Source organism: Triticum aestivum, chromosome 4A, assembly GCF_018294505.1.
Source record: "Triticum aestivum cultivar Chinese Spring chromosome 4A, IWGSC CS RefSeq v2.1, whole genome shotgun sequence".
Lineage (NCBI taxonomy): Eukaryota > Viridiplantae > Streptophyta > Magnoliopsida > Poales > Poaceae > Triticum > Triticum aestivum.
In genome coordinates, this window is record NC_057803.1 from 746,299,873 (window position 1) to 746,327,789 (window position 27,917).

The 27,917-nt window shown below is 43.1% G+C and overlaps 1 protein-coding gene, 1 long non-coding RNA gene and 1 pseudogene across 24 annotated transcripts; 1 reads left to right on the forward strand and 2 right to left on the reverse strand.

Annotated features, from left to right (window-relative positions):
* The first annotated feature begins 1,056 nt into the window (after positions 1-1,056).
* Positions 1,057-9,589, forward strand: LOC123084564 (dual specificity protein kinase zak2-like; annotated as a pseudogene).
* Positions 9,590-12,234: 2,645 nt separating this feature from the next.
* On the reverse strand, positions 12,235-18,796 carry LOC123088559 (uncharacterized). 23 transcript variants are annotated; one of them, XR_006441948.1, is made up of 13 exons: positions 18,271-18,791; positions 17,969-18,137; positions 17,730-17,851; positions 17,498-17,571; positions 17,086-17,137; positions 16,729-16,865; positions 16,536-16,628; positions 16,249-16,345; positions 15,801-15,893; positions 14,794-15,699; positions 14,531-14,696; positions 13,621-13,890; positions 12,235-13,060 (listed from the first exon to the last, which is right to left on the reverse strand). It is a non-coding gene; the product is annotated as an uncharacterized lncRNA (long non-coding RNA). The 23 variants fall into 23 exon arrangements; XR_006441944.1 differs by having other exon boundaries at positions 17,969-17,991; positions 18,198-18,789; XR_006441945.1 differs by lacking the exon at positions 17,086-17,137 and having other exon boundaries at positions 16,729-17,029; positions 18,271-18,792.
* A 372-nt stretch (positions 18,797-19,168) lies between these two features.
* On the reverse strand, positions 19,169-25,454 carry LOC123088560 (protein arginine N-methyltransferase 7). The gene is made up of 14 exons (XM_044510763.1): positions 25,050-25,454; positions 24,668-24,890; positions 24,116-24,241; positions 23,848-24,012; positions 23,659-23,777; positions 23,473-23,573; positions 22,355-22,614; positions 21,618-21,854; positions 21,442-21,515; positions 20,510-20,603; positions 20,273-20,422; positions 20,114-20,188; positions 19,534-19,630; positions 19,169-19,406 (listed from the first exon to the last, which is right to left on the reverse strand). Exons 1-14 carry the CDS (start codon positions 25,370-25,372, stop codon positions 19,267-19,269), a joined length of 2,184 nt encoding a protein of 727 aa, XP_044366698.1. The 5' UTR covers positions 25,373-25,454; the 3' UTR covers positions 19,169-19,266.
* Positions 25,455-27,917: the final 2,463 nt, after the last annotated feature.

Below are 27,917 nucleotides of genomic sequence, written 5' to 3' on the forward strand. Positions count from 1 at the left end.
GACAACCTAGAGCCATACATATAGCTCAAATTTATTAATATAATGTAGGCATGTGTTCCATATATAGTCATACGGGAATAAGAACTCGCTTGACATCTTTTGTCCTACCTTCCTGTGACAGCGGGGTTCATAAGAAAACTAAGCAATAGTAATGTCTCTTTTTAATAGAGAACCGGAACAAAGCATTAACACATGGTGAATACATGAACTCCTTAAATCACAGTCATCTCCGAAGAGTATCCCAACTATTGTCACTTTGGGTCTACGGATCAGAACGATAACAAGTGCATATAACTAACAAATAGGATCAAGAGCTCAAATATATTAATGAAAATATAGATGGTTCAGATCTGAAATCATGACACTCAGACCCTAGCGACAAGCATTAAGCATAGCAAAGTCATAGTAACATTAATCTCAGAACATAGGAGATACTAGGGATCAAGCCCTAATAAATTAACTCGGTTACATGATAAATCTCATCGAATTCCATCACCGTCCAGCAAGCCTACAAAGGGACTACTCACTCTGGTGGTGAGCATCATGAAATTGTTGATGGAGGATGGTTGATGATGACGACGGTGACGTATCCCCCTCTCCTGAGCCCTCGTAAAACATGATGAAACTTATTTTCTTTTTTTTTTGTTGAAATTTATAGCGTTGGAATTTGGTACTTGCCGCTGTAGATGCTCTCACCTCCTGTTCCGAGATTGACCGGAAAAGACTGGATGGGGAGAGGGGGAAAAGTAGTGGATGAGAAGAAAGGAGGTTGAAAGGACAAGCTGGTGATCCCCACGCCTGTGTGGTCCGCTGCGTAATCTCCCTCTGATTGACGGCTGTGGGACGCGGCCGCTGTGAGGGCCACAGATCGCTTTGCTAGCAGTTGGGGATCAATTTCTCCATTCGCATTCAAAAAAAGATCTCCATTCTAGTTTGCCATCCATTTGCCCCCTGAGGAGGATCCTGACGGGCGGAAACGAGGTTGATGTGCCCACTGCCGCCGTGATTCTTTCTAGCCATACTCCCCGGCTGCTCTGGTTTGGCTGCCGCCCCGCCATGAAGGTGAGAGATTACAGCTCATAAACTCTTGCTCATCTGTAGCTAGCTAGTAAGATGCTGATTTGCAGGCCTCGGTCCGTTGCTCATGTACGACGTTTTGTTCTCTTGAGGATTGCAGCAAAAGTTCGTGGTGAAGGTCGAGCTCAAGGACAACAGACAGAGGTCGAAAGCGTTGACAGCAGTCGCCGTTCTCCCCGGTACTATAACTACTACATCTGCAGGTTTTAGTACTGTTCTTTCCAGTTTACATCGTGAATTCGTTTCTGACGTGAGCAACAACGGGCCTCAGGCGTCGAGTCGATTTCTTTGGAAATTCATGGGAATATCGTGGTCATCGGGGACGGCGTTGACATCCTCCAGGCCGTGGGAAGGTTGTTCGGGCATGCTTCTCTCCTCTCCGTCAAGGAGGAGCTCAAGAAGAAAGACGGCAGCGGCCAGGAGGAGGACGAAAGCGGTGCGACTCCTCCGTGCGAGTTCACATTCGGGCACTTGAGCCGTATCACAAATAATTTCTCAGGGGAGCGCATAATTGGTCGTGGTCGGCGTGGATTAGTTTACAAGGTAACTCCTCCTATATATGATTACCACTATACTTGTCTCCATCTTTTTGTTTTTCAAGTGACTTGCGAATTAGAACAAAGATTAATCGTCTTCAGCTAAACTCAACGAAAGTATTTTCTTGGCGTTGCAAAGAGCCTGGGAGCGGCACTAAATGGTGGATTTCATTGCAAATGCTACCTTCCCTTACCTAATACTCCCTTCTTCGTCTGCAACTACTTGTCAAAGAAATGGAATAATTTTTCCGACAATTAATTCGGAAGCAGAGAGTATTTATTATTATTATTATTAGAAAAGGAGGAATACCCTCGGCCTCTGCATCTGGACGATGCATACGGCCATTTTATTAATTATTAACACAAAACCTTACAAAGTCGTACAACAGTAAGACCAAAGTCACCATCTAAGCAACATCTGTTGCTACTCCTATCTAGTTGACGAAGGGGCGCTGATAGTCTGGGCCTAATACCAAACAAACCTCGCAGCCAAACCTAACATCAAAGACCTGAGGTCCCAACCAGGACACCTGCCGGGTATGTGCACCCACCAGTCCGGCGTGCTCCTCAACCAGGACGCCTACCGGGTATGAGGCCGCCACAACCACCTGCCACCAATCCATCTTCAGAGCTGTACTGCTGCATCGACCTTGCCCGGTCTCGCTGCCGCCGACGCCACCACGACGCTAGACAGCGTCGACCTCCTGCGTGTCTCCATCATCACACATCTGACGCCAAGCCTCCGCTGCTCCATGCCGCCAAGAGCCGCCGCCAAGAATATGTAGAAAGAAACACCACTCCACCGAAAGGGAGGCAGCACACCCCCACCCCTCACCTGCAGACCCTCCCCTCCGAACCCAATGTCCCTGGCACCGCCTCGAGGAAGGTTACAGTGCACGGGGCACCGCCGAAGCCCGATCCGCATCGGATCTTGGGCTTTCACCCGGACAAGGGTCGGAGTGGAGAGATGGTGTCCTCAACAGCGCCCCCAAGGAGGAAAGCGGCGCCAAAAGGCGGCGTCGCAGCTGCCGGCCAGCCAAGGCGGCCAAGGTTTCCTTCAGACACCGATCTGCTCCACCAGAACACACCGGAGGCGGATCCGGCAAGATCCAAAGCCGAACCGGGGACTGGGAGGGGATGCATGGAAAGGAAGGGGGCAATACCTCCAGATCAGGCATGGGAAGCTCTGCGCCGCGCTCGACCACCACCTGCGGCATGAAAGGAGAGAGTATTTATAATAGATTATTTCTACTGGGACAGTTGTATGAAAAGTAATTTGATCCCTTAGAGCAACTTCAACAGTTTCCCTATTGGTAAAATAACCGTCGTTTAGAAAAAGTTGGGGCAAAAAACCCTATCCAACAGTTCCCATAAACTAGCTTTATCTTTAGAGGCTCCCGTAAAAGAGGCTCTTTCTCCCCGCTGATTTACGGGAAGATGATCTTCCTGTAGTTTTTTGGCGGGGCGGTAACCGCCATGAAACCTCCATGCGGGCCTACCAAACGCCGCTGCCCCATCGAAAACTCACCGGAGCGCCGCCGTCGCCTATACCGGAAAACCACCGCGTCGCCGCGACAGGCCGCCACCGTGCCGGAAGGATGCCATGTCGCGTGCCGCCACGCTGCCACATTGCACCCCCGCCACTGCGCCACATTGCCACCGCCTCTCGTGCCCCCCTGGCCACGCCGCCACACGCGGCCCCTCGCTGGTGCCAACACGCACCCGCGCCACCGCCCACCGCTGGTGGCCACCACTAACCGATGGGCACAAGAAGAAGAACAAAAACTTTGTTTAATGAAAAATAAATCAAAAAAGATTTAGGAAAAGAAGTTTACGAGATCTGACAAAAGTTGCTCCGAGAAAACTTCCCCTAAAACTTACGGGCAGCCAAAAAAACTGGTTTTATGTGAAGTTTTTTAGGGGAACTGTTGGAGTTGCTTTTATTTTTTTTCAACTTAATGGGCATGGCGCTCCCAATTTCATCGATACGAGACGGATACCACAAGCAAGGTCTGCTCAACTTTTGCCTACATATACCGAAGAAGGCTTCCAACCTGCTTCATAAATAAAGCCACAACCGTTACAGATGGATCATACAGACGCACACCAACCTGCTGGGGATACATGCTATACAAGAGAAGCACATAAAGCTAAAAACAGGGACTAAGCTAAGCAAACTAAGGAAGCTAGCTAGTTCCTGGCAATAAGCCCAAGTCTTCTCGGCCCGCCTCGACACATCTCACCATCCAGGACACCACTCCTAGGCACACTTCAATCGACGGGCCACACGAAATAAGATACCATCAGTTTGACGAAGGAAGGGACAATGAACGACGCCTTCAAGGAGGAGAGCGGCGGCGGCGGCCTGACAAGGTCAAGCACGACATTTGCTGGCGCCCCACCAATGAACTCGAGAGAGCCTCACTGGCAACCGACAAACACACCCAATGCAACTAGACTAAAGAATACATCCGGCAGCCTACCCACATGACACCGATCCCAGCAACCCCCTGGTCCTGGGATGACCTCGCACACCAAGAATATTGCCGTCTAAAAGAGGCCAAGGTTACATCGAGGTACATTGCCGGCGGCAAGAAGCCCAAATAGGAGCCTTGGTATCGAAAAATCAGATGACACACCACCAAAGAAGATGTCGGGGATGGGAGGACGCTGCAACACGGAGGATGTCGGGTTGCCTAAGAAGGGTGGACTATAAGCAGCGCCCCCGAGAAGGAAAACAACATTCTTAGGCGGCGTCATCGCCAGCAACGGCCAAGATCTTGCGCAGCTTTCGCTGAATTGTCCTCCCTAAGCATCGTAAAGTGACCATCATGTCGAGGTAGAACAAATCTCCATCATGTCGAGGTAGAACAAATCCATTGCCCGAGAAAATCATCACAGGTCCCTGCCAAGCCACTCGGCCAAAGCTGGCCTAGGCCCAAGACAGGTGACGGATCAAAAAATGGACAAGCAAACGCCGGCTGTCCTGACCCCTGGTCATAGCTGCCCGCCCGGCATCCGACCCCATATTGCGAAGAACTTGGCAGCAAGACCTCGGGCAGCATGACCCCGGCACAAGGCCGGCTGAGGTGGCCATCGGCGCCAGGCCGTGTCCACCTTGCGAGGTAGGCGGCGGCCACAACCCCCTCGCTGCGACACTCCACCAGGTGGGGCTAAATTTCATGTTCTGACCCTTCTGTGGTATAAATTCAGGATCTGGCCCCTGTTTGAAAAATAAAATCGACATTTGACCCTTTTGCTACCGCCGCACTCTATGGCGGTAGGAAAAATGGTCAAATGTCAGGAAAAAAAACAATCAGGGGCCAGATCCCGAATTTATACCACAGAAGGATCAGAACACGAAATTTAGCCCCACCTGGTCGGCGTGCCCTGCCTGACCCCAATCTCGGCTAGAGCAGGCACATCACGACGAGTCCATGGGCGAGGAGGGGCACAACACCGGCCCTCCAATCCGCGTCTGCCCCCACCAGATCACCCCGGCCGGCGAAGCCAACACCAGAACCATTCGGTCACGCCGCTCGCCGCTCGCCGCAAATCGAGATCCAGATCGGGCCAACTCAGACTGAACCTCTGCCACCAGTGCCACGGCGACACACCACCTCTTCCTAGCCAAGCAGCTTCCGGATCAGCCTGAGTTTCTTTTTGTGTTAGCAATGCAAAGCCTGAGTTGTCGCACTCGTGGGGTCAGAAGAAAAGACATTGCGGAAAGGACAAGCTGGCATTCATTGTCTTCCAAAATGCGCAAATAACAACAGCTACGCTTACTGCCTCTAAGCTTCTACTCCCACCATCCTTGAAAGAGTGTACTTTCAACTTTGTTGGAGAGTCAAACTATCTCAATGTTTGACCGAGTTTGTGCAAAAAATGTATCAATATTTATGAAACCAAATTGGTATATGATGAGAATATATTTATCATGAACCTAATGCTGATAATTTGATGGCATAAATGTTGGTGTATAATTGTATAAATACAATCAAACATAAATAAGTTTGACTTTTCAACAAAGTTGGAAGCACACTTTTTTAAGGACGGAGGGAGTAGGTTCCAAAGGCCAAATAAAAAGCCATCTAATTAGATAATTAATAGACTTCAATTCATGCCAAAACTGAAAATACATTTCTTTACTACCCAAGCATACCCTACTACTACTACTACTACTACTACTACTACTACTACTACTACTACTACTACTACTACTACTACTACTACTACTACTACTACAGGCAAAGAACCATCTTGATCCATATAGACTTCCCAACCACAGCGATGTGGAAGAGGCAAAGAATCGTCTCGATCCATTAATTTCTATCAACCATAGTATTAAATGCTTAATCAACATCCGTGCAAAAAAATGCTTAATCAACAATATTGTATGTTAGCATATAGTGACTTAATAGATATGTTCTGCCAGGGAGTACAGGACAATGGGGAATATATTGCTCTGAAGAAGCTTAATCTCATGCAAGGGCTTGACGACGAGGAATTTAAAAATGAGTTTAATAATCTTATGAGGGTCCAACATCAAAATACCATACGGTTAGTTGGTTACAGCCATCATACAACACAACTGCTTGCTGAGCACAACGGAAAACATGTTTCTGCTAGAGTGAAAGAAAGATCTCTATGTTCCGAATACTTCGAGGGAGGAAGCCTTGACAAGCATCTTTCTAGTATGATTATGCTCTACTTACACTACCATTTTTGCATGTAGGCAATAATCTCTAAACCTTACATCATGGTAATACACATTTTATTGTTTACTTCTATAGATGAACCACGTGCTCTTGTCTGGCACACATGTTAGGAAATAATTAAGGGACTGTGTGAGGGTTTACGTTACCTTCACAAAGGATTCGAGTATCCTATTTACCATCTGGAACTGAAACCTACAAAAGTTTTGCTGGATAAGGACATGATGCCCAAAATTGGAGGTTTTGGCTTCTCTAGGCTCTTTGATTCAATAGAAACCTCCAACACATCAGAAGTTACGGGAACAAGGTACATTAACAAACCATGAGAAGTAATCAAATTCTTGTATGGAATTTTTGTGAGGATAAATTATTTTTGTACTATGCAGAGTATACATGCCGCCGGAATACATCAGTAAACGGCAAATAACACCAAAGTTTGATGTATTCAGTCTGGGCATTATAATCTTGCAAATCATGGCAGGAAAGGAGAGCTACACCAAATGTGTAGATACTTCTTCCGAAGTATTTATTGAGCTTGTAAGAAAAAACTCTATATTAAGAAATGTAATACTTTCACTAATATTAGGTTGTACCACACTTCTAGGCATGCATGCCAAGGAATTATGTTCCAATTCTGCAGGTATATCAATTCTGGGCAAACAGGATGCAGGGCACAATATCAAAGCATACTTCGCGTGAAGTTAGAACATGCATCGAAATAGCTCTAAAATGTGTGGAGTTCAGTCGAGAAAAGAGGCCTACTATAAAGGAGATCATACAGAAACTGAATAAGATTGATATTGTTGAGTGCTCATCTATACATCAGCTATATAGAGCAAAAGAGTTTTCATTTGAGTTCTTAGTAAATATTACTGATAAATTTTCCAAGCAAAACATAGTTGGCCGTGGTGGATATGGAATTATTTACAAGGTATGTTATTACTTCATCTTCTAACTTCCAAATGAGCCCTGCCGTTAACTACAAAAATAATGTGCCATAAAAAAATGAGATTTTTAATAGGGGGTGCTGAAGGATGGAGAAGAGGTTGCTGTTAAGAAACTTCATCAAATGTTGTGGATTGATGATGAACAATTTAAGAACGAGCTTAATAATCTAATGAGGGTCCAACACAAAAATATCGTACGGTTAGTTGTCTACTGCCACCATGCATCACATATATTTGTTGAGTACGAGGGAAAACATGTTTCTGCTAGCGTGGTAGAAAGAGCAATTTGTTTGGAATATGTGCAGGGTGGAAACCTTGACAATCAACTTTCTGGTATGATTCTGCTCTACTTGCACTAAATTATGTTTGAATTTCCTACAACATAAGAGGGCGCCGGGGGAGGGGGCATGATCTATTTACTCATCCTTGTATCCATAGTTCCGTACACATGATTCATGGTTGGGTTAGGTGGAGAGTAGCATCCAACAAGAAAGGAGATAGGGTTGAGAAGATGGAACTATTTTTTGCAGCATCTAGGAGGGGAAACCGGGTGATATGCTGGACTATGTTTTAGATTAAACACACTTGATAATACTATTATACTTGTTATTTACATAGCGATTTAACATACTTTTTTTTACTTCTACAGCTGAACCCTGCAAACTTGATTGGGACAAATGTCACAAAATAATAAAAGGAATATGTGAGGGTTTACATTACCTTCATAATGCTGATACTCCCATTTACCATCTGGACTTGAAACCAGAAAATATTTTGTTAGATAAGGATATGGTGGCAAAAATTGGTGATTTCGGTTTGTCAAGACTTTTTGATTCACCACAAACCTATATGACACAATCCCAAGATATTAAAGGAACACGGTAAGTTAATGACTCAAAATAATCAATTAGCATCTTTTCTCGAACTTTCAGAAAAATAATTGTATTAGACAAAATGCAGTGGATACATGCCACCAGAATACATCAACAGACATGCAATCAGTCCGAAGTTTGACGTATTTAGTCTCGGGGTCATAATCATACAAATAATGGCAGGAAAGGAGGGTTACTTCAGTTTTCCACATACCCCTCCGAAAGAATTTATTAAGAATGTAAGAAAAAGATTTCATATGATAGAAAATATTTTTTCACAAATATTTTATCATGCCTTACCCCTGTTCCCCTCTTTTGGTGTTATTATGATTCAATTATCTAGGTGCGTGAAAACTGGCGAATGAAGGTGGAGGCAACAATGCCGCCCCATGCATCTGAAGAAGTGAGGACATGCATCGAAATAGCGTTGAAATGTGTGGAAGATGACCGAATGCGGAGGCCTACAATAGCCCAGATTGTTAATGAACTAAGTAACATTGGTGTTGCTAAAAGTTCACCCGTTAGTCAGGTACATATTCTCTGCTCCCACGGTATCAGGCCGTATGTCTTTTGTCATCCTACTTTAATTCATATGTTCCCTGCCATAACCTGTAACTATCGACACGTGCGCTTGCACAGGTAGGAATTTCAAAGTAATAATGACAATAACCAATTGATGTAAAAAAACTAAATTCATTTTGTCGATTCCTACATTATTTAACAGTTCCTTTCTGGATGCAGTGGGCGAACAAGCTGAATGTGTTGAAGACCTTGTTATCATCTACTCACTTCAAGTTCAAATATTGGTTGTTCCTCTTTGTCGCAGTGATTTCCATGTTTTTCGCATGGGCGAAATTCTGTCCAGGTACTGGCGCATTGTAGATGAACATGTTTTTTTTTTGCGATGGTGTAGATGAACATGATTAATTGCTTGAAGGCACGAGTCTGTTGGATTCTATTAATGTGGCAAAATCTTCAAATTCGGCAGATTCATGGTGGCAAGGCATTACAAGGAGGACGTAAACCACAACACCTGCTGGATGCCTTCATCTACACGCCAAGAAAGGCGGTAGCAGGGAGAATAGTTTCTGTACAAGAGTTGTTAGTGTGATTTCCATATTAGTTTCTTCTGTCAATCAAGCAAATTGCGATCTTGGGAATCAGAGTGCTAGGGTATCTATATATGTTTCCAAAAGCTCAAGAAAGCACTCGATCAGTGCGGCCATGCCAATCATCTTTCGCCACTAGGAGCCCTGTTTAAAGAAACTAAACCTTTGCGCAGCACGCGTTGCATATGGCAATGTAAAATTTCCTGGCCATCTGCCTCGGTTTGTACTTTGTATAGAGCCTGTGTGCTGACGATTTGTCCACCGCTAATGTTTAATGGAACTAGATGACCCGTTGCGCCAATGGCGCAAAGGCCGAGTGTAAGCCAATCGGTATAAGAGTGTGCGTTAATATATTGTTGTTCGAAATGAATAGCTCATATATTATATGTAGTAAGTACATTAGATTGGAAATGATGCACTAAGTCATTTAGGATGGCCAATGTCTTGCAGAAAGATAAATAACCTTTTTAGTTATCTCACAAATATGAAATAACGATGCTCTTTGAATAAATGAATACTGGTTTCTGTAAGATGATCCGTTGCGCCCATGGCGCAAATACCGAGTGCAAGCCAAGCATTGAAAGAGTGTGCATTAAAATATATAAACACAAAATCAAACATATGAAAATAAGTACGGATAGATAGATGGTGGTTGTTTCAAAAGCATATCACACAACAGTCTAAGTAGCAAATAAAGTTAAATGCACAAGATGGTCTTGGGGATTACATAAGATCCAAAAGGATGATAAACATAGAAGTTTTGGTAGGCATATATACTAATGCTAAGTTATATAACAAGGGGCTCTTACAACTTGCTTATATTGAGTAGGCGACCAGATACAATCCTTGAAAGTGCATTGACAACCCGTTGTGCCCATGGCGCAAAAATCAACAGTGAGCCAAATATTCAAACCATGTATATGTGACTGATTTAAAATTATATTTTAACTACTTTTCAGTCAGCTAAAATTTTCACTTTTGGGTCAGTCGAATTTGTGGCCATTGGATTTTTCTGTAAGATTAGTGCTGTGTTTTTTTCCTGACCTGTGTTGTCTGTTGGGTGGGCTTCTTTCTTTTTTGACTGACCTCTTAATTGGGTCAGTCGATTTCTTTCTGGGCCGAAGCTCATTAACTGTGCAATCCAGCCCTCATCTCTCTCCCTCGATTTTTAATACTTTTTTGTTTTTATTGCTTTTGCTTTTGTTTTTTTACTTTCTTTGTTAGTTGGTTTTATTTCTATTTTGTGGATTTATTTTGATTTATTTCTGTTTTCTGTTTCTATGGGTTTTTCTTTTCCACATTTTCTTTCCTTTATTGGTTATTTTTATTTTTTGTGGGTTTTTGGCTAAGTGTAATTGTATACAAAATATACTATATAATATGTGCCAAATTTTCATGATTATATGAACACTAAAAATGTGCAACTTCTATGCAAGTAGTTTGCAAAATATTTCATTATTTGTTTTATTATTTCCAGTTCATTTCTTCTTTAATGGGAAACCATGACATTAATTCATTGTTTCTTAGAAAACTTCACTATTTTAACTTTCTTTAAGTTTTTATTTCATTTTATTTATTTTCAAGGGTAATACCAATACCTCTATTTCGTTCCTACTTAGGATATTTGTGAAATATCACTGTTTGTGCTTATTTTTGCATATTATAAAAAAACGCAATTTCTATTCAAACGGTGTGCAAATGTTATCATTTTTTTCTACTTTTCTTTCTTCTTAAACGGTAATACCGATACCAGTAATTCATTATTTTGATCTGGAGAAGTAGAGACACCATGGATCAAATAACAATGTCACTAATTCATTCTTTCTTTAGATAATTCTGTTTTTGCGAAAAATTTCACTATTATGTGTTTAATCTTGCATATTATAACAAAGCACAATTATGTGCAAATTGTGTGCAAATTTTGTCATTATTTTGTTTTAGTTGTTTATATCATTTTGTTTCTATTTAAGGGTATTTTTGCTTCACTTTTTTATTTCTGTTTTCTGTTTTTATGTTTTTTATTTTTCCCATACCTTTCCTTTATTGCTTATTATTGTTTTTGTGGGTTTTCGGCTGAGTGTAATTTTATACAAACAAATACTATACAATATGTGCCAAAATTTAGTGATTATATGATTGTTTTTGCATAATACGATAAAGTGCAATTTCGGTGCGAAGTTATGCGTAAGTTTTTGTTGTTGTGTTTCTTCTTAAAGGAAATACATTGTTTCAGTTACACTATGGAAATTATAGTAGAATGCAAAAAATGCACTATTATATGCTTATTCTTTGCATATTTCAAAAAGTGTAATATCAATGCAAATTGTGTGCAAGTTTTGAAAGTGTTTTCATTTTCATTTTCTTTCTTCTTAAAGCGTTTCATTCTTTCTTAGAAAATTTAATTATTTTGATTTTGTTTTAGTTTTTTTTTGTTTTGAAAGTGTAATACGAAGGCTATGTGTTTAGTCATTGTAGCCTGTTTTTCCGCCGGTTGTGACATCTTTTTATCTGTATTGTTCTTGTTCTCCTTTTGTGAGTAGTTCTAGACCTCAAACTTTGTTTACATACTTTTGGTTAATAAATTGGTTGCATGCGTCATTTTGATGCTGAGGTCCGGGGCTTTCCTCCTTTTTAAAAATATATGTATTTTCCATCATTATTTGGTTTATGTGTTTTTACATATTGTTTTCTTTTGTGCAACGCAATATCATGCCACTAACCATGGCCAGCCAGCTCACGCACTGACAAAGCCAGAGCTAGCAAGCTCACATGCGACGCGGAGCTAGCTCACGCATGGACGCAGCTGGAGCTAGCTAGCTCACGCGCTACGGCCAGCTGAAGCTAGCTACCTCGCGCGCACACGCACAGGACACACCACACCACACGTACTATAGGGTAAAAGAAGTGACTGACCCATTCACAAATTCAGTCGACTGACTTAAAATTAACCTAATAGATACTTATATTCTATTATTATATGATACAAGCTAAATGGAAGTTTAAGATAAGTAGGAGTAGATTGCATGAAACGGTGTAGATCATGACAGTACATGCAGTACAAATTAGCAAGAAAAACAAAATTACAACTGTGCCATTGGGACAAAGAACCCCACACTATGGACACCTATACACACGCGTCACACATGTAACACAACAGGTCACCACGTGGTCGACTGTTGGTCTTGTTCCATCCACCACCAGTTCATCGTCCTCATCCCGTTCCTTTCCCCATTCTACTCGTACCTAAGTGAGAAAGCACCTGGTGGAGGCGGACGGCGACATTTCGGGCTCCATCTTGGCGGCTGACGCCGCAGCTTGGCCGCAGGTGTTGCGGCTCCATCTGCTTCTTGGTGGCCCGGCAGCTACTGCTGTAGCTTGGAGCCGCAGAACCGGCAAATGGTGCCGCTGTTGCTCGTACCGGTGATTTGGCTGTGCTGGCACTCCCTGAAGCCGGTAACTTTTCATGGGAAGGGATGCTCCAGGAAGACTATGGTAGCCGCTATTGCCGCTCAGGTAAGAACTATCTCCTTGGTGTTTGATGAATCTGTAGATTTTTTTTGTGAGCTCGTTGCTACTATGCTAATAGCCAAGTCTCGAGGGCAGTGTTGATACTTAGCTGAGTGGTTCAACGCAGGAGCACTAATCATCTGAGTGATACATAGCGGCTGGTACTACTCCAATCATCCAGCTGGGTATATTGTATAAGATACTTAGTTGAGTGACCGCCTTTAGATGTTTCAGATGCTGAAGAGTATTTTCTAATCCAATCATCTGAGTTTACTATGTTTTCTCTACAAGAGCAACCTGAAGCCAAAAGAACACAAAACTGTACAAACTAAAACAAAAACATGTCCACATGCCTAATAACTTTGAAAGCTTGAGTCCTACTACAACAGTTCAAACAGTCAATAGTCAGAAGAGGCTAAATAAGATACCGATATAAGGTATTTATACCTTTAATCTGGGCATGCATAATAGGATTAAAGAATTTAGATAAGATGCCAAGGGTTCTTCACTCTATATGGCATTCACCAGAACACTAAAGCCATGGTTGTTATTGCATAGCTCTAGACTAAATAATAAGAGCATAACCAAAAGATTTATGCATTAGTGCATGAACAAATAGAGAGAAAAAATATGCCTATAATATCCCATGCTATATGCACACCAAATGAAGGCCAAACAGAAGATCACTAATAAGAAAATAGAACTATGTGAGTATAAATTTTCAGGAAAACAATAGAATGGTGAGATTCATTGTGTAATAATGATTATAAGCTCAGGTATGTACATTTGAACAAATAGAAGATTAAGAAAGGGGAACATGCAACAAAAAAGCTTTCAAAAAGCAGTAGTATTTTTACCTCTGCAACAAAGAAAGTACAAAAATGTATTAGTTGGTATTTCTCCAGATGGCGAATTGCCTGGGAAAAAGGATTAGTAGGTTTAATAGGTGTTACTTTCTTGGGCAAGCACCAAAACTTTGCCAAAAAGTAAAATATATTGGGCTCATTGCACCTTTATTTTCCCTGTACTTCTAGACTGTATGATGGCGGTGTAAGCTAGCCAGCATCTTCAGATTAGTCCATCCAAAAAGCATCCTAAAGGTAACAGTTGGATTGATTGTATCATCCCTGAAACGCCATTATCAAAAATTCAGTTGCCGCTTAATAGTAAATAGAAGTGTACTGCTTGCTTATCACGCTTACTTAGGACTCATAGGCCTTATCTAATCCCTGTCCAATGCAAACCATCTATCTATGCGAAATAGGCAAGAGGTAGGCAAAGATGCTATATACCTAAGAGTATATGTCAATCTAAACTAAAGTACTGCTCATAAGAAAGCAAGCATGATAACACGTCGTTGCTTGCTCTAATAATAAATCAGTTGTTGGAAAGGAGGAGGAGGCTATTTTATTTATAAAGTTTAGTTTAGTGATTTAGTACAAATAAGGACATGTCCAAATATGACAGGCACAACAACCTCATACACATGGGGTTGGTTTGGTTAAATCAGGATGAGCAGAAATGGAACACACCATATACATTTTCCATGCTTCAACATAGATCCGTGAAAAGCAGAGAATTGTTACACATCCTCATATACTCACTAAAGAAATAGAGAATAGAAATTGCTACTAAAGTATTTGTATGCATCCACATACACTCATTATAAAAACAGAGTAATGTGTGCATGTTATATAAGTTAGTCGGCCATCAATCGTACGAATCTTTCTTTAGCATGTTTGAGAAGAATAACATGGCAGGACTGACCAAGGCAGTCTTTCACTTGAGTTGCTTATCCTTGGTCGTTTCCAGAATCCAAGCACAAAATTATGTACGTATATGGTGTTTCTCCATAGAAAGGATCGCCTCTGGTGCTGGGGGACATTTGCATTTATCTACTGTCTCCAAGAGTTTGTTCCGAATGTAGATCATTCTTGAGAAGCACACATTAGAAAAATGTAGGTTCATATGCCTAGACATAATGATTCTGAATGCAAACAGGAAATAAAAAAGAAAGAGAAAGAACTTACTTGCTAACTGGGTGCAATATACTGTTAAGAGATTGCATAGCGTTGCATCCCATGACTTCAGAACACCGGAATATTGCATCTGCAGTGTGAGGCCACACATTGAATGGTGATAAAAGAGTAAGGTTATTGTTACTACATGTAAGAAAATTGTTTTTTATAATTGTCATAAATAAGTAAGCCCTGACTTGCATAAGATAAATTAAGCAAATTAACAGCTGATAAGCTTTTCCTTTCAGATAATGTGGAGTGTCAAGATACTCTTATTAAGTAGATGGGTGTCCCTCGGTAGAATTTAAGAACTGGCAAACTACTAACTTTATGTTAAAATCATGAAACGACAGAATAGACTCTGATAAATTACTAATGATCTTTCAACGATGAAACAACAAAATTGATTTATATCTTCTTGTTAATAATAGCATGTCAACTCATGGTTATACTCAGACAGGGAGACTCACATATGAATCATGATATATGGAAAGATTTATTCTACTATTGTTAACCCTAGACTGATGTGTATGCTATAAACGTTAGACATCTGAACTATCTGAATAAAAATAAATGGACAGGTTAACTTGAAGTCGACTGAATGTAGGCAACATAAAAACAACAAAAAGGATAAACAAAGATCACACAAAGAAAAGCGAGAACTCTGATTGTACAGATATAGAGGAAGCACATGTTTGCTACGTGCAATTTTTATTGCATCTAGACCTTCACCCAACGCAATAGGATGGATCCATATTGGCGTTGTAATGAACTTCGGCCTCCTTCACTAAATTTAGTTTCAGAATTGAACAAATTTTCTTCTTTGGCCTCCAATTTGCTACTCCCTATTGAGGATAGCCGCCACATGTATGTCACTGCTCCAACAACATGAGAGCGGGGACTCCGAGCACGCAGAAGCTGGAAAGACCAAGTAAGTCACAGTTATCATTCCAAACACTATTCTACCTATATTGTCTATGGTAAATATGCAAATACCATAGCTTTCTCAATGTGAATACCTTGCATAACTTTATCTCGTACACAGTTCAAATCAGGTGATTTGTCTGCAAGAGCAGGGAAATAACCATTCCCAGAATAGACATTAGGCAGTCCTACAAAAGTTAGCAAGCAACAAGATTAGTTCGTTAAACTATTACAAATGGCAATCAATATTCCGCAATGAAGATAACCAGTAACCATAGAGAATAAAAATAAAATCAGTCCATGATCATTTTGTTCATTGCTATTCTTTAAAACCAACCACCACCTGATTTTGTAGGAATCTGTTGTTTCTGAAGGTATATTTTATCCATGAATAAAGAGATGGTTTAGAAGTGAGTAACCTGGGTCTGCAATTTCAATGATGCTTTCGTTCTCTCTTCAAACAACAAAATTAATAACAAACCCAAAGCAAGAGTGGGGAGGCAAGGGAGTTTAGGGAGAAAAAGATGGTGCAGAAGTTGGTACCTGTGCACGGGTAATAGCACCATCCCAATCATTGTCCACGTGCGCGCTGCTAGTCACCACCTTCCACCTGAGAACTGGCAGGTCCAGCAGACGTCGACTGTCGTTGAGGTGCAAGCATGTAATTATATAATCATGCATGTTCATGGTTGAACGAACTCTTCTTTCAACAAAAAATTAAATAGTAAAGTGAAATGAAATGCGAAAAGACTAATATGTACAACAATTTCAAAGCCTCCGTGACAAAGAAGAAACATAACAGTAAAAGTATCCATAATACACACATGTACCTGTCAAGATAAAAGAAGCAACACCTTTCAATAGAAAAATAGGCAATAATAATCGACTGCGTCTTCAGAAGCTAGCTTTTCATTCACACCGACCTACAACCAAGAAAATGAGAAATTTGATAATTTCATCAAGTTAATGGTGTGCACAAATGAAGCTGAAATTATATATATGCCATAAGGTGATGAAACCTACCTCTGCACCAATCCAAATCATGTCAGGCCGATGAACAAAAATGGCATGCAACATCACCTAACACACATCTGAGTTGAAAAGCAATATTTCTTTGGTTCTAAAAAAGTGACGATACCAGCAACAATGGTTGACGATGGCTGCAAGCAAAGTAGTATGCATCAGCTGGGAGCAAAAACCAACGAGTTGCTACCTTGATGCTTTATATTCTTCTATGTGTCTTGTTATCCCCGTCAAGTCACTGATGCACCCGGTCGATACAAAAGTTTGCTATTTTCTTGTGGAGCTTATAATTGACATAGATCTGAACAAAAATGGAGGGACCAAATAAATTGCAGAGTTGGGAGTTTAGGAACTAACAGTTGTAAATCCACACCAATGAACACAAATACAACCTGATTCTGTGGCAGACCTTTAACAGGAAAGGTAAAATTTGTAGCATAGTTAGGAACTTAAAATTATAGGTCACTAAAGTGCATGCCACTGCATCAAGAAAATTCATCTAACAGACATCGAGCTTGTGTAGGACTGTCTTATTAAGCACATCATGCTAACATGCAAACTCGTGATTGGAAAAAAGAAGTTACTCTAGCGAAAACTGGTGCTAAGCAGTGAAGAGGGCTAAAGGGAGCACCGCTTCTGAACATTCTAAGAACAATGAAGAGGCGTGCTCACATCTATGAAGCTAAAAATAGTACACCAAACCGTATTGATTGAATACGGCTAACAACGGAAAAACAATTAGTAGTGAAGAATCTGCATAGAATAGTACCGGAACGCATCAATCTAGGCATGTAGCTAGCTTCTGCCATCAGGGTTGCTTGCTAATTGCAACGATATTCATACCTGAAGATTCAATGAGCACTACTAAGCGATAAAAAAAGAAAACTGAATCTGTTCACTCGATGTGTGCATGGCCTACAATGTTCTCACATATGAGTAATTCATCAAAGAAGCCCTCAAAAAAATCATCAAACAAAACCGCACATGAAAGACAGGCTTACCTAAATGGGGATGGCCCGTGACCTGGATCTCCTCGTCCGCGCTTTGCTGGTCTGCTACTACTTGAACAGAAACTCTGCCTGTTGTGCTGACGCTGCCCAAACTGTGCAAGTCTCATAGTTCCCTGCAATTGTTAAGATCAAAATCAGCATCTTTTGCAACTAATGCAGAGTGTGAATTTCTCTGAAGATAAAAAAGGCTTTGCAGATTCAGTATAGTTGACACAAACAAAATGCATTACCTGCTTTCCTCAAGAACCAGTGACTGAAAGTTGTGGAGAGCAAATTGCAAAAATATGAGCATTAATACTTCTTAGGTATCACAGAAATTCAACGGAACTTTAACAAGACCATGGCTTGCTTTTCACACTATGGAACGTTCACGTATTTCATATTTGATCCACCTTTCAGCTGGGCAAAACAACAAACAGGTGGGGCACAATATCTATTTATGCTCAGAAAAGAAATTACCAAATATCCGGCCACGAGGACGTGCGTGAGAGGACGGAAGAGACAGTGTGTGTGACAGCGAGAGAGGATGTACGCCAGGACGCGGGGACTGGTGTCTCGGGTGGATGGACGGCAACGCGAAAGCTGGACTGAGCCGGCCATCTCTGCGACCCACGCTCCTCCTGCCGACGACGGCGACGTGGACCACGGATGTGGCTTGAGCTCCTCCGGGGTCGCCGCTGCACGCGTAGAGATGGAGGCGGGGTGGAGCCTCCCGTGCATCGCGCCCCAGCCCCGGCCTCCTCGCAGCTCCTGATTTAGGAACGGGTCGAGCCGCCGCCAACCGCCAGGTCGTGCCCGACCTCGCCAGCGCAGGCCGACGCTGGCCGGTGACCCTCTCCTGTCAGCTGCCACACCTCCCTCTCCTCTTTCCTCTCTCTTTCTCCCGCCTCTCCTCTCCTTCCTTCTCTCTCCCTCTCATCTTCTCTCTCTCTGATAGGGTTCGTGCGGGAGCAAGGGGTTGGGGAGGTGGGGGCTGGGGATGACGAGACGCCGCCGCGCACGAAGAGGAGAGGAGGCGGCGCGGAGGGAGAGAGGAAGGAGAGGAGCCAGCCCGGATATTTTCTAGGGCTCGGCTCGGTCCACCCACGATGGATGCCCTGGCAACCCACGATCGATCGCTCCTGCTTTCACCCGGACACAGAGACGCACACACCATATCGCTGCTAGGCTGGCCCGCGCACAAGCCTGGCCCAGTCGTCATCTGCTCCTGGTCCAATCACGCAGCGTACAGAATAACAAGCGGTGGGATGTTTACCAGGTCGACCATAATTACTGTTACGGCTGCCAGCGAGGTCAATCGTGCGTGCAGGATGATTTTGAAGCTGCGATGGCGCTGAAACGGCGGGTAGTGTTGGAGGCTTTATATGTTAGATGCAACGGCAATGTTCCCTAAAAATAAATTAAGCAAATGTTCAATGTTGTGCAAGAATAAATGCCCCCCCCCCCCCAACACACACAAAGCAAACAGAAAAATAGGAAGAAAAACTGGGTCTCGTCGCTTGCGCGCGATGTTACAGCTTGATGTACATCAAGAGAAGGATGAACTAAACGTGATGTCGCCAGAGGCAGGATCAAATGAGGCCTCCACAAGCGCGGCCGAGTCGTCAGCTGGGTTCACTTCCACAGGTTTGCTCAGGAGCTGCACCCCTTGCTTCCAGTATCGAGTATCTGAGGTCAGGTCAACACCAACAGCACAGGGCCATCAGGTACGGGAATGTGAGAAACAACCATCAGTTTACTCACGATTCTTACAGGCATTGACGTACTCAAGAGTGAGACGAAGACATGTGCTTACCTGGTCCTGTGCTTATCACGATAGAGTTCTTCTCGTCGAGCACCCAGTCGATCCAAACCGCAAAGCCATGGCACGTTCCAGCATCGGAAAACTCAATCTACACAAGATCATCAAATGGAATAGCAGACCGGTCAGAAAACTACGTGCATACCTGGGTATGAAATTCAGTCAGAAAACATGAATGTTTTAGGCAGCAGAGGGGCGCTTCATGTTGTGTATTTTAGTGCGCAACAGGGACTGCAGGATGATGGACCAAACATGGCTTTTACATATACTCCCTCTATAAAGAGTGTTTAGATCACTAAAGTAGTTATGTGAACGCTCTTATATTTCTTTACGGAGGGAGTATAAACTAAGAAAAGTTAAGGCAGAACAAAATCAGTCCCAACAGACACCAGCAAACAACTTTGCGCTAGTATGATATAAGTTAGTGACATCTCTGGTGTATTCCCATCTTAATATTCAGTTAGAACTGGTGACAGCATGGACCTGATATAATTAAGAATCTCTGAAATTAAGGCAACTCTACAAGGAAAAACTCTGATGACGCTCATGCCGCCAAAAAGACAGCAAGATATACCTTTGTTTTCCCAAAGCAGGAGTGAATAGGCTCCGAAAAGTTGAAGTCCATGACAGAGTACACTTTGCTTAATTTCTGGTCAAGTTTGAATGCATCGTTAGTCACGTCTAAGAGATATGATATCTATGCATCCAACCTCGAGTCAGTGTTCTACTGTACCTTTGTATAACCACATTGCCATACATAATAGGGAAGACAAGGACCCTGCTGCTCTCCAGGAAGATCGCCGCAGGCTCCTAAAGTCTCGTTAACAACCAAGTGGTCAAAACCCTCGACATCTTTCAGGCTGCGACGACTCTTCCACAAGTCCTGCAGTACCATAGTTATTAGAAGGAAAACAAAATCTCTGTTCTTTTGCCCAAAAGAAAATAAAGAGTAATTCGTGGGAAGACTAACCGGAAGAGACATGGCGCATAACTTTAATACTCCTTTGCAAGGCATTATGAGTGCATCCTCAGATAGCATTGAATCAAACAGAGTTCTTGCATTCCTAAAGCAAAAATAACAGGCGCAGATATTGGCATCTTCAATCGGCATCAACACAGAACAATAGACATCAAAGGCCTTCTCATTTAAAATGTGGATCCGAAAATATGATTAATACTTGGTGAATTCAATGAAAATTAGATGAATAGGTGTGTTTATCCTACAAGCTACTCAAAACAACCATATGACTCTTCCAGCCTAAACTTGGATCAACAAACCTAAAATGGTGGCAACAGTTAAAAAATAAAGCCTATTTCCCTAGTTAAGAGGATACAGAAGTTTGTTTCTTCGCTTGTTAGTTAAGGCATATGTGAACAGATGCATGAAGGTCTACGAGCAAACATTTGCTTCTCTGTTCAAATTGAGGGTGCATTATTTTCTTTTACAATACTATGTTGCCACAGTTGCCCTATACTAGTACTAGAAGGAACTCTCAAAATAAAAGTACCAGATAAAAGGAAACATTTAATAGGGTGCCATATTTTCATTAAAATATGGGCTTGAGAATAACGAAATTATAGTATAAAAGTGAATTTTAACTATCAATCAAAACTACATAATTTCTGTCAGGTCAGAAGAATCGATGAGGAACATGGAGACAAAGAATCAGAAGGAAATATACGAACAGAAATATAACAAGGAGCACAGCATGGACGGTGTTTGAACTTGAATGTGCAACGTCAACTGACTGATTTGTTAGTAATGGTGTGAAGCTTAATTTGCTAGATAATGAGTACTACTCCCTCCGTTCCAAAATAGATAACTCAACTTTGTACTAACTTTAGTACAAAGTTGGGTCATCTATTTTGGAACGGAGGGAGTAGAATTTTGAAGTAACAAACCAGAAACGCAGGTTTTGCCATGGAAGCATCCCTTCACTGCCGCAATAAAATGGTTCGCCCACTAATAAGTTAATCTGTGGAGATAAAATGATAGAAGATCGTGAGAATTTCATAAAAAAACAACAGTACGAATCCTTGAACTACTTTTGAAGCCAGACTATAGACTAGCAGCAAACCTTTTTATGTTCCAAATCATCCGCTGAAAGAGATGCCGCTCTTTTACCAATCACTTTAATTTGATCCATGGAGAAATTGTTTGCCTTTGCAACAGCTTGGAGATATGTTGCACCCGTGTCCCGTAGACCAGGAAACATGGCAATGACTTTTGAAGATGGTGAGAGAGAAGAAACTAAGAGAGCCAAGAATATACTGTCATCAGCCACGATACAGGTTTGCGGAGATCTGTCACTCAGCTGGGCAGAAAACACACTGAATATGAATAGACGATGTTCGAATAATGTAGATAATCTGTATCAAAAAGAGAATGTAGGTAGCATAAACCATGGAACTGATCATGTGCTCCAACTGAAAGATACTAGATTCCATGAAACTAACAAGGAAACAATATAGCTTCCAGATTGTCGAAAGGAATCCCTTCAGTCCATGCACGGAGGGACCAGCTCAATTATGAATTGAGAATTTGAATATGATTATGCAAGCACAGTTTTTTCTTCTATTTTCAAATGGCCAAACTGTCAAACTGTAGAAACTATTAAAACCCTGAATTCATTTTCAAATGTTGGCAGATCATTAGAATATTTTTGCATCAGCCGATATGTGGAATTCTTTTAGAACGTTGAGGTCTTAAATTAACATCTTGATCCATTTCTAACAGTGGAAAACAGAAGTTTGTTGAAATCAAGTGCGCAATGCAACAACATAGTATTATAATCAAATGAACTGGAGTACTTACAGCATTTTTAATTGCTGTTATCAAAGCTGATCTCCAATATATATCACCATAAAGTGCTATCCTTTCTGGCAACAATGTTAGATGGTCAGCTTTCAAGTTTCCATTGCATGTTTCATCATTGGGGTTTAGCAGCTGATAAGAGATGCTAGTGAGGTTATGACTAGCCCTTAGAGAAAGAGTTTGATCTTTCATAACAGGAGCACCCCTTCCTTGTGTAAACCAAACACAATGCTTCCAGTGATCACACCAATCCTTCGTGTCTACAAAGATAGAAGGAAGATATCGTTAAGTAGCTTCAGAATGCGAAACAGGGTGACTCCTATAAGGTCTACATATCGAATATGCTAGTTCAAGCAAGTGGTGTCAAATGCTAGTGAGCTTAAGAAGAACGTATGTTCTAAACACATCATATTCTCAAATCGGTTACTTCTTCAACAATAAGGTATCACATCACTAACAAATAACAATACTTGCAGCAATGCTATTAACATCGTTAGCATAACACCAAGAAGACACGTTAAGGCATAGGTAAGCATCCATGAATGTGTATTGGAACACTATCCTGAACATTTGCGATACACTATACCAGAAAAAAGATGTACTGATTCCATTTAAACCTTTGCAGTGCAATTGTGAACTTATATATGATACTTAGTTCCATGGATCAAATGCACAGTCCCCTTTAAAATTTAATGGTATGTTGACATTTAGAATTTTATTTTCAAGTAAATTGTAGGCTAAACATATGGTGACATAGAAATTTCTAGGTTTTGTACTGATTGTTGTGTAGGTACTCCCTCAGTCCCAAAATGTAAGATCATTTTTGACAATATCATAGTGTAAAAAATGATCTAATATTTTGGGACGGAGGGAGTACTATATAGGTGCAGTATTGATGAAAGGTATTTCTTCAAAATATAAGACAGTCAGTTCCCCATAACATTCTAGATACCCACATGGCCCAAGTCCAACATTACCAATACATCAGGGAAATGCAGATAAATGTTGGCCAAAATGTGCCAACAATATAAGCCCATCAATATAGGGAAATGGAAAATGACACTGAATAATGCAAAAGAATTACTTAAGATGACAAAAGTCTTGATTATTTAACCAACCATCGGCACATTGTGGCAGATCCTTGATACTTGATTGCCTCACCCATTTGGGAGCTGTGGAGTAGAAGATTGACCCAGCAGAATCTAACTGAAGCACCCACCTATATTCGAAGAACAAAATATTCATTCAGCGCTCTTTTAACTATATAAAAGGTGACGAAAGAGACTACCAGATGCTGTACTTGCCATGATATAATAGCATGAACACAGCCATCACCAGTTGTTTTAATTGTGATCTTGTTTTCACGCTGGCTCTCTGGTCGTTCCGAAAAGTCAAATTCAAAAACTTTGAAGGGTTCTGACAGCTAAAGCAAAACAAGTTAGGACCTGGGACAACAAATTTCCTGAACATGCAAATAATTGTGCATAGCATACCAATCGTATCTCATCTTCTAATGGGTCACATTGCATTGCATGTTGCTGCAGCTTCACAGAAACAATATTTTCCATCCCATCAGGAGTAAGCCAGACACCATCTGCAGCATTTGCTTCATTGCTGTGCAAATCATGCATCTTCCACAAGAACGGACTTTCGACTAACTAGGATGCCCAAATAAAAAAAAACAGTAAAACCAATCAAACATTGCTTCCGTAGAAAATGATATCCAGATGAAGTCGTATCGAACAAGTGGAGGGAACAGACCTGCCCGTATGTAGTTGCTCGATATGGGACTGTCTTTGGATTTTTCACCAATAACGAATCATGAGCTTGCTGCAGAGTAGGTATCAGACCCTCACCCAACAGCTCAGAGTCAAGAATTTCACTCACCTGAGAAACATAGTATGTTTTGTCAACTATAATGAACTTTATCTGCAATAGTAGCACAAGCCTAATGCAAAAGAAGTGCCAACTCCACATAAATCCCTAACTGCATAATAATAGCTAAGGAATATCACAGGAAATGTTAATTCATCAAATAAATAAAACAATCAATATAACTGCTTCCTAATAATGAAAGTGCTCCTAATAAGGAAAGTGCCAATTATGTTGTCGCTAAGTATGAACTGACAACTGAAATAACCAAATCTGAATGATGCTGGTAATTCAGATTTAGTATGTAGTGATACAGTTGAAGCATAACAACGAGTATAAGTACTACACTAGCTTATTTGACTGAGCATAAATATTTATAATACTGGAGCAGCTTCATTTAGTGGAACAGGAAAGCCAATTAAGTTAAAAACAAAAACCTACCAGTACATCAGCTCGTGAATCAAGCTCGACTCCAACTTCGAGCTCATCTGACCGCTTATGGAAGAGCTTCACCTTATTCTCCATCCCGTTGGCTCTCAGTACCTTGCGCGTCAACTTGCCCATGGGAAGGTAGGATTCACACGCCGACACGCTGCCCCTGCCCTCGCCTCCAACAGCCCCCAAAGCTCGTGCGGACATCATAGAGAGCAGCCCCGTCCCGGCTCTGAACCATCATAGGCATTAGCATCCACTCTGTGGCTTAATTAATAAGAGGACCAATTAAATGTTAATGGCCTCAATTAACTTGTCTGAATGTCCCAATGTGACCCAAAGTAGGAGTATACATGCTCTAATGAGTGTAAATGCATCGACGGGCGCTCACCCGATGTCGAGGACGCGGGCGGAGGGGTCGGAGACGGCGGCGTCGATGGCGCGGCGGTAGGCGCGGTTGCGGGCGGCGTCGTTGAGCATGTCGAGGTAGGAGGTGGCGGCGAGGAGCTGCCTCTGCGTCTGGGGAGGCGCCGCCCCCTCCTCGCCTTCCTCGTCGACGACGAGCCACTCGGAGTCGCCGGTGAGCGGGTTGAGGCGGAGCTGGAAGGCGCGGGACGGCGCGGCCGCGGAGAAGGCCATGCGGCTGCGGCCGCGGAGCAGGAGGAGGAGCGCGGCGGGCGGCGGGGTGGCCAGGCCGGCGAGGCAACCCGGCATGAACGGGGGGCTCCGCCGGCGGCGGCTAGGGTTTTGCGGGCGGGCGGGCGCGAGCTCGGCCGCCGTCGGGAGGGAGTGGGAGTGGCGCTTTCGCGGAATGGTGCCTGGGGACCCGCGTATTTCTGCCTTGAGGGCCTGTTTTGAATACAAGGTTTTGTTTCAGGGGGCACTTCGCATGATTGCACTGTCGTGCTTCCCCCGAATCTGATGCCGCACCCCCCCCCCCTCCCCCCGAGAATGACCCGTCTGTAAGACAATAAGTTTTGGGAACCAGCACAACCCTCTAGGGGTGGCTTATCTCATTATATATAATGGTTGTGTTACAATACGTACATAGGTACATAAGTTATACATAGTCTAACACCCTCCCTCAATCTTAGCCACTTTCTAAAGAACTGAGAAGGGTGAGATTGCGCCTACAAGCCTCAAACTGTGACAGTGGTAAAGGCTTAGTGAAGATATCTGCAAGTTGATCCTTAGACGAGATAAACTTGATCTGAAGTTGCTTCTGTGATACACGTTCCCGTACAAAGTGATAGTCAACTTCAATGTGTTTCGTTCGGGCATGAAATACTGGATTTGCAGAAAGGTATGTAGCACCGATGTTATCACACCAAAGAATAGGAGGCTGTGGTTGAGACAAACCCAACTCCTGAAGCAAAGACTGCACCCAAATAATCTCTGCAGTAGCATTAGCCACAGCCTTGTACTCAGCTTCAGTACTGCTACGTGACACAGTAGCCTGTTTCCGAGCACTCCAGGCGATCAAATTAGAGCCAAAGAATACTGCATAACCCCCCGTGGATCGCCTGTCATCTGGGCTACCAGCCCAATCTGCATCAGAGAAGGCCGAAAGGACCCGAGAGGAAGTCGGCCGAATATGCATACCAAAAGTCAGGGTGAACTGAACATAACGAAGAATGCGTTTAACAGCAGCCCAATGAGTATCTCTGGGAGCCTGAAGATACTGACAAACCCTGTTAACAGCATAAGAGATATCTGGTCTCGTGATCGTCAAGTACTGAAGTCCACCAACAATGCTTCTGTACTCTGTGGCATCCGCAGGAGACAAAAGCTCACCATCAACAGCTGTTATCTTGTCGGTAGACGACATGGGTGTGGTGGTCGGTTTGCACTTCAGCATGCCGGCTTTTTGTAACAACTCCAAGGAGTACTTCTTCTGCGTAAGGACAAGACCAGTAGCACGAGAAGTGACCTCAACTCCAAGAAAGTAGTGAAGCTTCCCAAGATCTTTGACCGCAAAATCAGCACCAAGAGAGCAGACAAGAGCATCAGCAGCATACTGAGAAGAGCTGACAAGGATAATATCATCGACATATACCAAAAGATACATAGTGACTTCTGGCTTCTGTAGAAGAAATAATGAAGTGTCAGCAGTGGACGGCACAAACCCATGAGCACGAAGGGCAGAGGCAAGGCGGGCATGCCAGGCACGAGGAGCTTGCTTCAAACCATATAGTGCTTTGGAAAGACGACAGATATAGTCAGGACGATCAGGATCAGAGAAACCAGGCGGCTGTTTCATATAAACCTCTTCCTCCAAAAATCCATGTAGAAAAGCATTCTGCACATCAAGTTGACGAAGGGACCAACCACGAGAAACAGCAATGGAGAGAAGAAGCCGAATAGTGGTAGGCTTGACGACAGGACTGAAGGTGTCCTCATAGTCAAGACCATGACGCTGCCGAAAACCGCGAGCAACAAGTCGCGCTTTGTAACGCTCAATAGATCCATCCGAATGCTTCTTCACTTTGAATACCCATTTTGAGTCAATAACATTTACCCGTGGTGGTGGAGGAACGAGAGTCCATGTCTTGTTACGAAGAAGAGCATGAAACTCCTGCTCCATAGCCTCTCGCCAATGTGGAATGCGCAGGGCAGCCTGATATGAGCGAGGCTCAGAAGATGGATCCGCAACAGCAGCAGCCAAACAAGCAGCCAACCAAGCAACCGTACCATCCGTACGTTCCTTAGGTTTGAAAATGCCACTGCGACTGCGTGTATGTGGTCGAGACACAGGAACCACCGAGGTCGACGGAGCAGCCTGCAACGGGCTGGAGGACGGCGACGTTGACGAGTCAGCCGGTGACGAGGAGCCAGGCACGGTAGCCTCGGACTCAGTCGGCGAAGAAGGCCGGCCCACCGGCGAAACCGGCAGAGCAGACGAAGCAGCTGGCGACTCCGGCATCCCAGACCGGGCCGATGGCGAGCTCGGCATAGTGGGCCGTGGCGCGGCCGGTGTCGCGGGCCGATCCGCTGATGAAGGCGACGTGAGGACCCGAGCCGCGGGCGAAGACGGCGTGACGGGCCGAGCCACGGGCGACTCGGCGGCCGCTGGCGAAAAAGGCCGAGCCGCTGGAGACTCGGCGATCACTGGCGTAGCAGACCGAGCAGTGGAGATGCTCGGCGCGACGGGCTCGTCGGGTGACCATGCATGGGCACGCGAATCGATGCCATGCAACAGAGGGCGATCGACATGCCCACCAGAAGACGACGATGATGATGGTGAATCCTCCAACAGCTC

Excerpts from the sequence above, each read along its gene's own strand:
- LOC123088560 (XM_044510763.1), bottom strand. The coding sequence starts at position 25,372 with ATGCCGGGTTGCCTCGCCGGCCTGGCCACCCCGCCGCCCGCCGCGCTC. Across the intron at positions 24,242-24,667 it reads ATTCACGAGCTGATGTACTG|GTGAGTGAAATTCTTGACTC; the intron begins GTAGGTTTTTGT and ends TATGTTTCTCAG. Across the intron at positions 24,013-24,115 it reads GAGCAACTACATACGGGCAG|TTAGTCGAAAGTCCGTTCTT; the intron begins GTCTGTTCCCTC and ends TGGGCATCCTAG.